General features: G+C 36.1%; 1 protein-coding gene across 9 annotated transcripts; it reads left to right on the top strand.

Moving 5' to 3' along the window:
- The first annotated feature begins 464 nt into the window (after positions 1-464).
- LOC100811865 (putative pentatricopeptide repeat-containing protein At1g12700, mitochondrial) lies at positions 465-14,350 on the top strand. Of its 9 annotated transcripts, XM_041016898.1 has the most exons (5): positions 466-3,097; positions 3,199-3,433; positions 3,554-3,708; positions 3,835-3,880; positions 12,732-14,350. In XM_041016898.1, the coding sequence occupies exon 1, from the start codon at positions 479-481 to the stop codon at positions 2,306-2,308; it is 1,830 nt and encodes a 609-aa protein (XP_040872832.1). In that variant the 5' UTR covers positions 466-478; the 3' UTR covers positions 2,309-3,097; positions 3,199-3,433; positions 3,554-3,708; positions 3,835-3,880; positions 12,732-14,350. The 9 variants fall into 9 exon arrangements, with proteins under 9 accessions (XP_040872834.1, XP_040872832.1, XP_040872835.1 ...); XM_041016900.1 differs by lacking the exon at positions 12,732-14,350 and having other exon boundaries at positions 465-2,388; positions 3,049-3,097; positions 3,554-4,063; XM_041016901.1 differs by having other exon boundaries at positions 3,554-3,880.
- The last annotated feature ends 359 nt before the right edge of the window (positions 14,351-14,709 follow it).

Raw genomic sequence — 14,709 nt, forward strand, 5'->3', positions numbered from 1 at the left:
GATAACAGGCCATTTGTTTAGTTTTTTTTTTAAAATAAAATAAATAATTTTTTATATATTTGTTTAAACTTTTTTTCTTAAAAAATGCTTAATTACTAATTTCATCTCTAAATCATTTAAAATGCGTCAATATGATCCTCAAATTTTAGAACGCTCCAATTAGCTCTTTTAATTATTAAAATGCATCAATTAAAAATTTAAGAAGCACAAAACTTATCTTCTTATTAAAAACACTTTTTTGAAAATTGTTTTTTTTAGTTTAAACAAATTAGCCGCAGAGACACTTCATAAAAAAAACTATTAAAAAAACAGTTTGAACAAACACAACCAAAAACTTAATTTATTAAAAATATATTTTTCAAAAATAAATTTAAACAAACGTTATTTAATTTTCTATGTAGTGTTTAGTGGGATTCCTTGTTACTACTAGTAGTTTAAGGCAAATTTCAGTTCGGACCAGACTTCTCTTTCTTATAATATGCGGCACATTGCACTTTTTAGGTTTTACTTTCCCTTCAACACTACACATTTCAGAATAATGTTGCGAGGAAGAGCAAGAGCTTCCCTTCATTGGTTCCCTCTTCTTCTTCTTCCACACTTCGGTTCTCTTTCAAATTCCACACACTTTCGTTCTTCTTCAAACTTCACAAACAGAGCCCAATTCCTTGATTCCATGAGAGACCTCAAAAGTGAAGAAGCTGCTCTGAGTTTCTTCCACAAAATGGTTGTCATGAACCCTCTCCCTCGCGAGAAGGATTTCACCAAATTGTTCGGCATCATCGTGAAGATGAAACATTACGCAACCACCATTTCCCTTATCAAACACATATATTCATTAGGGATCAAACCCGATGTGTACACACTCACCATTATCATCAATTGTCTGTGCCATTTGAACCACACAGTGTTTGGGTTCTCTGTTTTGGGAGTCATGTTCAAAATTGGTGTGGACCCCACAGTGGTGACTTTTGCCACACTCATTAATGGGCTGTGTGCAGAAGGCAATGTGGCTCGAGCAGCCAGGTTTGCTGACAGTTTGGAAGACATGGGCCATCAATCCAACAGTTACACCTATGGCGCGATAATTAATGGATTGTGTAAGGCCGGTGACACGTCCGGTGCGATCTTGTATCTTGAGAAGATCAAGGGAAGAAACTGCGATTTGGATGTTGTTATAGCTTACAGCACAATCATGGACAGTCTTTGCAAGGATGGGATGGTATGCGAGGCTTTGAATTTGTTCTCCGGAATGACCAGTAAAGGTATTCAACCTGATCTTGTCGCTTATAATTCACTAATTCATGGCCTTTGCAACTTTGGTAGATGGAAAGAGGCTACAACTCTTTTGGGTAACATGATGAGGAAGGGAATCATGCCAAATGTGCAAACTTTTAATGTTTTAGTTGACAATTTTTGCAAAGATGGGATGATTTCGAGGGCAAAAACTATAATGGGTTTCATGGTCCATGTGGGAGTGGAACCTGATGTTGTTACATATAATTCGGTTATTAGTGGTCATTGTTTGCTAAGTCAAATGGGTGATGCTGTGAAAGTATTTGAGTTGATGATTCACAAGGGCTTCTTGCCAAATCTTGTAACTTATAGTTCATTAATCCATGGATGGTGTAAAACTAAAAACATAAATAAGGCTCTCTTTTTGTTGGGTGAGATGGTTAATAGTGGACTAAATCCAGATGTTGTCACTTGGAGCACTCTTATCGGGGGCTTTTGCAAAGCAGGGAAACCAGAAGCTGCCAAAGAATTGTTTTGTACAATGCATGAGCATGACCAACATCCCAATCTCCAAACATGTGCCATTATTTTGGATGGACTATTCAAGTGTCAATTTCATTCTGAGGCAATATCATTGTTTAGGGAGATGGAGAAGATGAATTTGGAACTTAATGTCGTAATATACAACATTGTTCTGGATGGAATGTGTAGTTTTGGAAAACTTAATGATGCACAAGAACTCTTTTCTTGTTTGCCAAGTAAAGGCATAAAAATTGATGTTGTTGCTTATACTACAATGATTAAAGGTCTATGTAAAGAAGGACTATTGGATGATGCTGAAAACTTATTGATGAAAATGGAAGAGAATGGCTGTCTCCCGAACGAGTTCACTTATAATGTCTTTGTCCGAGGATTGCTGCAAAGATATGACATTTCAAGATCAACAAAATACCTTTTGCTAATGAAAGGCAAAGGTTTATCAGCAGATGCTACTACAACTGAATTGCTTATCAGCTACTTCTCTGCTAATAAAGAAAATAGTGCATTACATGTGTTTTTGCAGGAGTTTGTTTGAGTATTTAATATTGGTATCTTTTAAATACCTACATTTTCATGAGGGCCATCATGTTAACAGAGTCAGGTTCTGTACATCAGGTTTTGATACACATTTTTCTGCTATTCCTCTTTTTAATATTCCTATTAACAATGTTTGTTTGTTAGGGCTAGTTTTTTTTTTTAGTAAATATATAGTTCAGTTAAAAACTGTTCCTTGCACATTTAAATGAATCTTTTCTAGAAACTGATGAAGTTTATCTAACCATGCAATGCATAATGTTTTTATTTTTGGCTTGTGATAGTTTGTAGGAAATGATTGATGGATGCAGTCATACAGTCTTTTCTTTGTAAAATTGTGAAATGGAAGTATCACCATCTTTTCTTTCAATTGTTATGGCCAGTTCTTGGCTGGTTGACTGACTTTTGTCTTGTTTGTCTAATTGACACTCAAATGAAATTTGATTTAGTAGCACATCTGTAAAAGATAAATTTGGCTGTGTTTGCCACTGAACAGGTTTATAATATCTTCCCAGGCACAAGATATATTTCTTTTCCATGTTCAGCTTAATTTGAAAATGATGCTTTTGTGACTCTGACCTTAATCATATTGGCATTTTAATGACACACTTTACCTTGAATGCAGAGTTAGAGGAAATTAGAATCTATTTTTTGTGAGGCTAAAATATTTAATTGCTACAATTGCATTTGCATCGATCAATTTGTCCCAGCTTTCACTTTTGTCCTTGCACTTATCTTCAGGTTGGTTGCAAACAAATTGGACCTATCATTTATTTCACAAAATAATACGGTAACTTTGTTGCTATAGACCTTATAAATAGTAGTCTTTGATAATAATGGTGCCAAAAAGAAAGTTAGTATTTGATGTTTTAGTTTTATTTTATTTTACAGGTAGCCAAGAGAATTTGAGAATCAAGAAGAGGGCTGGCCTAGCAAAGGTGTTTGGGACAATATTGTGTGTGAGAGGAGCCTTGCCTCTTCATTTTACCATGGAAAAACCATTGGTTAGGAAAATAAAGTATTCACTGGAGATATACAGAGAAAATGGAAAGAACTAGCTCTTTTGGCAAAGCAAACAGGCATCCAGGCCCTTTATGTGTCCTTAATTGGTAGCACCCTTATTTAGGTAGGATGGTTCATAATTCAAGTAAGCATCGTTATAAGTTATCTTAACCACTTGTTCTCTTTATATAAGAACTTATAGAATCACTATATTATCATATACTTGTTTTCTCGTTTCAAACAGACATAAGCAAGAAGTTTCCAATTCCTTACTTGAGCACCGACTTAATGTGTTTCTTGGAAAGCTTTCAATGCATGGTCACTGCCTTGTGTTTTGATCATAGGGCATCAGCTTGGTCACTCTACAATGCCATGAGACTTTCCTTTGCTCTTTATGCGGTACATATGCTTCTTCAATTGCTTTGACATATTGACATTTAATTCATTATGCAAGCTTGTATATATGTACATTACTACTATTTTAAACCTTATCAAAGGATTAAATGGGAGTTATTTATGTTGTAGGAGTATCAGAACAATCTGTTTCTGCAGTGTGGCAGGCAGAATGATGGTAATGCCCTGTAAAATTAGAATTATATGCCTTTGGGTATTTAAGGGAGTTTCTTCTAGGTGGTGCAATGAAGCCTACTACACATGGCCAGTGGGCTCATTTAGCTTGTGCCATGTGGATACCTAGTTTGTTTGTGTATGACTTTATTCACTCTTTTTTACCCAGTTTGGTTATTTTTACCAAGTGTCAAGATCATGGACATGACAGGTATAGTAGCATTCTTACACCATAAGGGGAGGGCAAAACATTCTTAACAAGATAATTTAAGAATGCAGTAGAACTATAAGGAGGAAAAAACATAAATATAGGTGATGTGATTGTCACAGGATGGTTAATTAGTTAAACGGTCTTGCTAATCAGTGCCCTTAGGACACTGGTCGCAGGATTCATCTATCGTGATTTCCAATGCATTCCCAATGTGAATTCCAACAAAAACTTTCTATTTTGGATTTCTTAACTAGTGTCCTAAGGGCACAGGTTAGCATTTGCCTTAGTTAAATTATCTTTCCTTTACAGAAAGTTGTTTTCACTTTTCAGTGTTCCCCAATTATAGTTGCTGAACGAGAATGAATTATTAAGCTGGAAGGAGTGTGCTAGAACTGTGTTTTTCTTGATGAATCCTCCAATGGGACAATGTGTTCCCTTGAAGTAGAGAAGAATTACAGAAAGAACCTGATAGGAATGTCCGAGAGCCTATCCACTCCCCCAATCACTTTCTAACAGACTAACCTGATACCCTTTCTCTTCTCCTTCTATTCTATTTATACAATTCTTACAAAACTAATCAATTACAGCAGACCCATCTTATTGGGCTTGGGCTATCCTCTTGGGCCTATACTTCTTGTGAGTCTTCCTTGTGTAAGTCTCTCTAATTGGAGGTCTAACAATACTTCCCCCCAAAAGAGCCACCTTGTCCTCAAGGTGAAATGCAGGAAATTGTTGCTGAATGGAAGTGACAGATTCCCAGGTTGCTTCAAAATCAGGAAGATCCTTCCACTGAATTAATACCTCTGCTGTTCCAAAAGGATGGTTGTGAACAGCTTTAACAGCTAAGGGCTCTACCAATAGTTAAAGGTAATGTGCTAACATTTGTGGTAAAGGTTGAGGCTGCACCGATGGAGCTATGGCTTTCTTCAAAAGGGACACATGGAAAACATGGTGGATCTTGCTGTCTGGTGTATGTTCAAGGAAATAAGCTACTTTCCTAATGACTTTGTTAATCTGGTACGGCCCATAGAACCTGGGACGGAGTTTTTCATTTATTTTCTTGACTAAGGACTTCAATCTATTAGATTGCAGCTTGAGATACATGCAATCATCTACTGTAAAATTGTTGGCATAGACTCTCATGTGGTCTTGGGCCTTCACCAGCTTTGGTTTTAGCTCGTTAAGAACTATGCCTCTGTCTTGGGTTAGTCAATTGACTTCTTCTACTGCTGAGGGTAGAGTTGTTCCTTTCAAAAGTTGAGGGGGATCTCTTCCATAAAGGGCTCTGAATGGAGTCAGTTTGGTGGAGCTGTTGTAATTAGAATTGAACCAAACTCTGCCCAGCTCAACCATTTGGGAAACCATGCAATCAAATAATTTCTTTGATATGGGTGACTAAGTGAGGTAAAATGGGTATACTTAGTGAGTCTATCAACCACCACCAGAATTGCATTTTTGCTTTGTGCTTTAGGAAGTCCCTCCACAAATTCCATCGACATGCCAGACCAAACCTGTGTAGGAATAGGTAATGGCTATAGGAGGCCCGCGGGAGTGAGGGCCTGATATTTATTTAGTTGGCAGATTTCACAAGAAGCTACAAACCTCTGATTGTCTTGTCGCATACCTTCCCAATACACTAAAGCAGCCAACCTTTTGTAAGTTTGAAAGAAACCTGAGTGGGCTACTATTGTTGAACTATGAAATTCAGTAAGCAGTGTGCGAATTTTGGAAGACCCTTTTGGTAAAACCAATTTCCCTTTGTACCATAACTTCCTATTCTGAAAAGTGTAACAGGGTGTGCAGATGAGTTGCTTGATAAATCTTGCATAATACTCCACAACTTGTCCTCAGCCTGGATTTCCATCTCCCATTATTCCTAGTCTGAAAATTGGACCAGGGAAATAGCTTCATAAGTCATTCATCTTGACAGTGCATCTGCAGCCCTGTTGTCACTTCCGGGTTTGTAGAGGATCTCAAAATCAAAACCAACGAGTTTGGAAGTCCACCTGAACTGCTCACTCCCCAACACTCTCTGATCCTTCAGGAACTTCAAATTCCTATGATCTGTATGGATGACAAACTTCCTCCCAAGTAAGTAATGTTGCCATTTCTGTACAGCCATGACGATGGCGATAAGCTCCCTTTCATACACTGACTTTTTCTGGGCTCTTTCTGGCAATGTTTGGCTTAGAAAAGCCACTGGCCTTCCTTGTTGCATGAGGACTGCACCCAGTCCCTTATTAGAAGCATCAGTCTCTATGCAGAAGGTTTGACAGAAATCAGGCACTGTGAGGATGGGGATTTCAGCCATAGCTTTTTTTAGTGTTTCCATAGCATACGGTTTATCATTTTATGTTTATTATTCTAATTTTGTGTAATTTCTGTTACATCCTTTGTAAAGTTGTTGATGAGTGCCAACAAACAATTACATAAAAAAAATGAAAGGCAAGTGTATGTCCATGTAATTGTGAACCCATCTCCAATTAGATAGCTTTCTTCAATCCACCAAAATTTCTCCTAGGCTGATTCAAGTAAGGTCCTTTTAACTTCATTGAACTATTTCCCTTCAATCTGATTTTTGGCTTTGTCTGATTTTTTGGCTTTGTACTTATGTCAAGGCTAATTAATCTTAACTATCCAGTTCCAAAGACCCTGAACAATCTGCAAAGTTTAGGTGATTAATCTAAATTCCAGAATTATACAAGAGTCAAATTTGTTGGCAAAATTTAATACAAATTTTTTAATATTCTTTACATATGATATGTCACTCTTTAGTGGATTTAATCATGTGGAGAGATAGCTCAAGTTCAGCATTTATCTTTGGGACTGGAACATTCACTATAGTTTGATTGTCTTATGCAATGGATGTCAATCTGAGGTTTTAGAAATTCACACCACAGAGAGTTCAATTCATTTTGTACATACACTTTGCCACATAAAAGAGAACCTAGAATTGACCCTTTGACCCTTAATTCTGTAATGTTCTATGTTGGCCTTGTCAATCTAGCTGTTATCTTCCTCTACGGATCACTAACTGTCTAACCCCAGCGCACATGTCAATATCAACTTGGGAATCATATAAAACAAAATTGCTAACAAATTTGTCCGGTGATAGAAACATTAATAAGTGGGAAAAAGTGTTTAGTAGAAGAGGTAGGAGCAAGGTAGTTAGTTACAACTAATTGATTAGTTAGTTAGCAGATAATTAGTTAGTTACAACTAAGTGATTAGTTAGTTAGGATATAAAAGGGAATGGGGAGAATTAGTGAATGGGGATATGGAGTAAGTAGGAGGTTGGTGAGGCCTCAAACTCACTGTGTAAGCTGTTAGGTGTTGGAAGCACCAATCATAATAAAAAATTCATTCATTACCCAAACCAGTTCTATTAACTGGTATTAGAGCTCCGATCTTGGAGCCCTTTTCCGTTCATGGTGTCGAAAGCGAATGCAAGGATGGAAACTTGCATGAAAGCTGTCGAGAAAGCAATCGAAGAGAACCACAGAGCTCGAGAATTGGGACTGACTTCCATAAAGTTAGTTAGCATGAAAATGGTCAAGGGTACCATGCTGGAAGTTGACCAAGGGTTTAATGTGGAAGTCAAAAGGGTAGAAGAAGAGAAGACAAGGGAAGCCGTGTATGGACTAGTGGCCCAGGTGTTGACACAGTTTGAGCAAGTTTTCCAGGAGCCTCAAGGGTTGCCACCACATAGAGAGAGAGAAAGATCATGCTATTACTATCCAGGAGGGCACAAGGATACCCAATTTAAGGCCTTACAAATACCCCAATCACCAGAAGGATGAAATTGAAAAGATGGTAAGGGATATGTTAATTGTTGGAATTATTAGAACCAGTACTAGTCCATATGGTAGTTCAGTGATTTTAGTTAAGAAGAAGGATGGGAGTTGGAGGTTTTGTGTAAATTATAAGACTCAATAAGACCACTGTGCCTGATAGGTTTCCTATACCCATTATAGAAGAATTATTGGGTGAAATTGGTGGAGTTGAATGGTTTTCAAAGTTGGATTGTGCCTGATAGGTTTCCTATACCCATTATAGAAGAATTATTGGGTGAAATTGGTGGAGTTGAATGGTTTTCAAAGTTGGATTTGCATTCTGGATACCGTTAGATTAGAATGAAGGAAGAGCACATCCAAAAAACAGCTTTCAGAACACATGAGGGTCATTACGAATTTTTAGTCATGCCTTTTGGGTTGACTAATGCACCATCAACATTTTAGGCATTCATGAATGAGGTGCTTAGGCTCTTTTTAAGGCAATTTTCCTTGGTATTTTTTGATGACATACTGGTGTACAACAGCTGCTTGAGGGACAATCAGTTGCCTTTGAAGAACATTTTGCAAGTTCTACAACATGACTTGAGGGTGAACAGGAAAAAGTGCATTTTTAGCTAGAATTCTTTGGAGTATTTGTGACACATCATTTCAAGGCAGGGAGTAAAAGCTGACCCTAGCAAATTGGCAGTCATGACTGAGTGGCCTAAACCTAAAGATGTTAAGGGATTAAGGGGATTTTTGGGGTTAATAGAGTATTATAGGAGGTTTGTGAAGGATTATGGGAGAATTGCACAACCATTGAATGCATTACTCAAGAAAGATGCATTTCATTGGGAGAAGAGGCTACTTCTGCATTTGAAGAACTTAAGGCAACAATGCAAAAGCTACCTATTGACGTAGCTCCATGTGGAGTTTGTAGGCCTTGGATCTTCTTCATCAATGGAGTCCTTTGTTTCTTGAAGTTCAATGACAGCGGAATGGAGAAGGAAGAAAGATGTTTGGAGACATCACTTCAAGGAGAAGATGAGTCAAGAACAAGCTCACCACCATACGAAGTCATGGATAAAAGCTTGAAGATAGGAGAAGATGAGTGGAGGGAGAAAGAGAAAAGGAGCACGAAATTTTATGCCTCAAACGAGGACTGAACTTTGAAGTATAATTTTCTAATGATCAAAGTTGAAAAATACACACATGACCTTTATTTATAGCCTAAGTGTCATACAAAATTGGAGGGAAATTTGAATTTCTATTCAATTTTCACTTGAATTTGAAATTAAATTTGTAGAGCCTAAGTGTAATTTCTGAACTTTGAAGTATAATTTTCTAATGATCAAAGTTGAAAAATACACACATGACCTCTATTTATAGCCTAAGTGTCATACAAAATTGGAGGAAAATTTGAATTTCTATTCAAATTTCACTTGAATTTGAAATTAAATTTGTAGAGCCAAATTTTGGAGTCAAAATTTTACTAATTATGATTAGTGAATTTTAACTATGGTTCAGCTCACTAATCCAAGATCAAGTCCAAGATTCTCCAATCTCCACTAAGTGTGCTTAGGTGTCATGAATCATGTAAAGCATGAAGGACATGCACAAAGTGTGACTATATGATGTGGCAATGGGGTGTAGCAAGAAAATACTCACCTCTCCCTCTAAAATTTAATTGGATTGAGCTTCTCCCAATTCAATTAAATTTATTTTCCAACACACGTCAAATATTCATTTAATGCATGTGAAATTACAAAACTATCCCTAATACAAAAACTAGTCTAGGTGCCCTAAAATACAAGGGCTGAAAAATCCTACATTTCTAGGGTACCCTACCTACATTATGGAGTCCTAAATACAAGGCCTAAAAATAATGAAACCTTAATCTAATATGTACAAAGATAAGTGGGTTCATACTTAACCCATGAGCCCGAAATCTACCCTAAGGCTCATGAAAACCCTAGGACCTTTTCTTGCATCTTTGGCCCGATCTACTTAGAGTCTTCTATCCAATCCCCTTGCAGGATAGGATTGCATCAAAGTGGCTGCTGGGTGTATAAATAAAGTCCCAAAAGTGTTCGGGGTAAGTGGCTGTTGGGTGTATAAATAAAGTCCCAAAAGTGTTCGGGGTAAGTGACTGTTGGGTGTATGCGAGGAACATACAAAACCGGTAACCCTAACAACTTCCCAAATCTACATTGGCAAGAAATAAAGTATATGGAAATAGAAGAGAGATAATTAGAAAAAACAAAAATAGAGTATTAATAAAATAGAATTTTTGGTTATTTGGTTTGAGTGAAATATGTGAGAAATAGAGTAGAAATAAAAAAAGTAAAATTATTTGGTCAAAAGTGCCTACCGAAGACAAAAAGTAAGTTAATGTTTTGTATCGTCTTAAGGGTACAAAGGTAAAAAATCATGTTGCTCAATAAAGACAAAATCGTGAGACCCATTGAAGTCTTCAATAGCATTGGACAATGATTAGAGATGTTCCTCTCCAAGACATGTTGGAAACATCCTGATCATCTATCAACCCAACTTGGTGAAATAAAAATTCTATCCAAACAACTTTTTGCTCTTCCATTTGGCCTAAACCGTGTATACTTTAATCCTACCATCGGAATATCTCCTACCTCCATCTCCTCAATGAACAAGTTGAACTCTTCCATCTCAAAGTTTCCCACCTCCACATTTTGGTCACCTCTCCTCTCTTCCAAAAACCTCACCAAGCTGAAGACCCTCAAAATACACCATTTGTCTATAGAACTTGATCTCTTTATGCTTCTAATAGCTTTCTATTGTTGTCTCTTGCTAGTCCAATCCGAGGAAAGATATGCATTTTTCAACATTCGTGGCACTCTCCCTTTCTCCTATATCCCTTTCACAATTATGAACCCATCACCAACATAAGTATTCTCCACTTCAAGAATCCCTTTCTTCCACGAAGTCACTAATCCACCAGCATTCCCTATTGTTGGATTTTCTCTCCATTCAACCTCATAGTCACCCTATATCGCATAACATACCTCTTTTTTTATATGGTTTCCGTATTAGTTTCTTGTAAACAAATAAATTTCATTCCTTCTCTTGCAATCAGCTCCCTTAGCACTTTCTTCTTAGCCCCCCACCCAACCCTCTAATATTGTAGCATAGCATCTTCATAAAGACTTCTGTTGAGCTACCTTTCCTACCTTCATCTCCCCTAACCTACTGCAAACAAGTCTCTTTCCTCCAACTTTCTACACCGTTGCACTGTGATCCTTACGAAAAGAACGCCTAACACTTCCTCTACGCCCCTCAAGAGTCAGTTGTTGTTCTTAAGGTCTAGGTACCACCAGCACAACATGATTTCAATAAGCCTTTTTTTTAGGATTCTTAAAGAGTAAACTATCATTTTTGTCCATGAAAAGTTTATAATGTTGTCACAATTGTTCTTGAAATTAAGAATAGTTGAAATAAGTCATTGAGATTTTTAGTTGTTTCATTTATATCCTTAAACTTAACCACTTACTATCATTTTAGTCCCTAAACATATGATAATATTGTCACTTAAGAAGAATTTTATTTTTTTCATTTTTTACTAACGTGATTTACAAACTGAAGTGGACCAGAAGGTCACTAGAAGGGGGGGAGGGGGGTATCAATTTCTGAAGTTCTAAAGATATATTAGAGTATCAACTTCAAGAAGCTTTGTAGAGAGCAAACATTATCCTTTTATAGTATTTTGTATAAAATTATTTTTTGATAATAATCATACAAAAATAATGTTGTATACTGCTTCAGAAGCTACTCATAAAATATTAGATTCAGGGTAGGTAGAATTTGTTTTGCCAACTCAAAACATGAATAGATGTATGCCTCTGAATGTGTAAAGCAGTTTAGCAAGCTTGAAAATTTTTATATCAAAGATATAATCATTTTAAAAAGTAAGATGCTCAAGGAAATAATTCAAAAGCACACAAATCAAAAGCAATAAGAAGGGTAAAACACACAAAGGAATTATCCTAGTTCACTCCACCTGGTCTTTGTCTGTCCCTACAATTGTAAGGCTTTTCACTAACACAAGCACCAACTTGATTTTTTTTTTTCTTTCCTAAAGCCTTCACATGATCCTACAACTCATTATTCTCTAAGTCTCTGTAGGTTATCTCCCCAAGTATTCTTTTGAAAAGCCTTTTTAGGCTTCAAACCCTTAGTAGCAACTACTACTTGACACACACAACAACACATTGTAGTCACTCTCAACCTTCGGAAGCAACAATCGCTTAATTACTATTATGAAATTCCCTATTTGAAATGGGTTCTGTTTGGATAGGTATCTAATACATCTCCCAGGGAAAATTCATTAGTAACCTCCCCTTGAGAAAATGTTTACAATCTCTTTATGGCTGAATAGATTCAGTTCTACAAATCAAGAGAGTGTGGATTAAGGAAGCCTGGTATCAAAAGCTAATAATATATATTTGCAATACAACTTCTGACTCATGTCCTCTCTATATTATTTTCCTTCCTAGTAAATAACTCCAGTTGTACTTCAATGTCCTTATATTGACTTTCTTGAAGAGGACCATTGCACCTTGTCTTGAAGGCCAAGGAAACATGTTACTTTTTATCTTGAAAGGCATGGAGGCCAAGTAGATTTGTTGTGAATTGTCTCTATTACACAACTGGTTCCTCCTCTTTCCTTAGCTATAGCAACTTGCACACAACTTTTGAATTTGAATTGTATCATTTGGTGCCTGTTGTTTGCTTAGAACTCATGACTTCTCCTTTTTTCCAGCTCAGTCATAAGGCATGCTACTTGTTTAGAATAGGAAGTCTTCTGCAGAATGGTGTTGATCTTTTCTTGATTGTTGCAGATTGTGAAGGACTACTTTTCTTCTTCATGGTTGCCTTGCTAATGTAGGGCTTAGCTTTCTTTCCTTTTGAATATATTTACAACTACATGACGTAGATATTTACAACTCCTAGTGTGTGCTTCTCAACTTTGTAGACACGTCTATCTTCACTTGTTGTCACAACATTTCATCTTTTGATGATCCTTAAGTCATGTGTAATTTTTTATATCTACCCCTTGACTTAAACTATCACTAGCATCATGCCTTTGATCATATACAACTATTGATATCTACAATTTGACCTAGAAAACATGATTGTGTTTCCAGGTTATTGTTTCTTGGTTCTGAAAGGCAAGCTTTAGATTTGGAAATCATGGTTGTAGGAAAATGCTTCACACCCTTTATCTATGCTTCTTGATAAGTCCTATTTTTTCAAAAGCACTTCAAGACAAACCATTAGTAGTAAAAGTCTAATCGACTTAAAATTTGCTTCTTAAAAGTTTGTTATTGTTAAAACATTCATCTCATAAAGGGTTCTGTTTCAACACAAATTTCACTTTTAGGAACTTATTTTGAATTTTTTTTTTTTTTTTTAGTTTTAGTTATGTGATGGTGTTATACAATTTTGACACTAAAATAGAGGTTTAGAGGTCCTTTATAAACCATACTATCACATATTTGTGGATAAGTGAGGACCAGGCACGAGCTGAAGGTGGTCATCCATAGGATTGGATGAAGATCTTGTACTTCAAGAAGGAGCACAAGCAGGTGATGACATACTTATAGAGGTCTAGGCTATCGCCTTTTCTAGAAGCATGTTACCGTAGGTGGATAATGGTGTTCTGTACTTTAGGTGATTGGGGGTTGAAGTACGCTAATTCCTTCCACTTTCTTGTTGGGGATATAATAACCATCACTCTATAAGATGTGTCATCTGTTACATTTACCTTAGTTGGGAGGCTATGTTCAACCAAAGGGAATGTAAATACCTAATGTATCTACTTGAGATCACCTTTGACTAGACATTTGTTGAGATGGTGAAGACTTGAGTAGAGAGAATGTGATTTAGATGGTTGTGGGACTTATACAATGCACATGTTTGGCTTGGGAACATCATCTTAGAAACCATTGTTTTTCTAATGCATTTGGTGGCTTGCATCATACGAAGCAATTCAGACTTCTGAGGATATAATAATGCTTTTGTGAGTACCAATACTTTTTCTTTGGCTTCAAAGTTTTCTCTTTTATGACAATTATGTAAATGGCTTTACAAGCTTGGATCATTGAGCTAGTTTATGCCATTGGCTCTCGTCAATTGGCTGATGGATATACAAAGTATTCTTTCCATGCTTGTCATTGAGAGATTGTGAGGGGATCCAATGATGTAACATTGTGATTTTCTTAATGTGTAGTTAGGTGATTTTAATTAGATTGCAAGAGAAAATAAATTTAATTTTCATGTTTAAAAAAATATAATACCTTGTGTTGTTTAAGTGTTGTGGGTTAAATTGTTTTGGGCTTGAAACATGGTTTTAGAGGGCTTTAATATTGTAATGTTTGATAAAAAAAATGGTAAACAATGGAGACATGAGCAATGTAATTCTTGTACTTTACCCAAAAAAAGGATCACAGTTTAGTGATTTTGTGTGATGAGAATCTCTCCCTTTTTCATTATACCTTCTTTTTCTTCTTCCTTGCTTTTCTATTTTTCTTTTTTAATTTGTTTGCTTTAGAACCATCTTTTATTTGTTTTATTTGATTTTTTTCGCTTTCCTCTTGTTTTGATTTTGTAAGACAAAAGATAAAATAAAATAAAACTCAAAATTAGGTATTGATAACAATGTTTCATATAGCTCCAACTTATCTACTAATAATCTACATATAATTTATTATTTTATAAAAAACTTTTGAGTGCTTGCTAGACTGCTTACAGAACACCCTATTTTAAGTGCTTGCCATAAACAAAAAAAATTAATAAAAACTTCTATGATTTATTTTA

Source organism: Glycine max, chromosome 7 (genome assembly GCF_000004515.6).
Source record: "Glycine max cultivar Williams 82 chromosome 7, Glycine_max_v4.0, whole genome shotgun sequence".
NCBI lineage: Eukaryota > Viridiplantae > Streptophyta > Magnoliopsida > Fabales > Fabaceae > Glycine > Glycine max.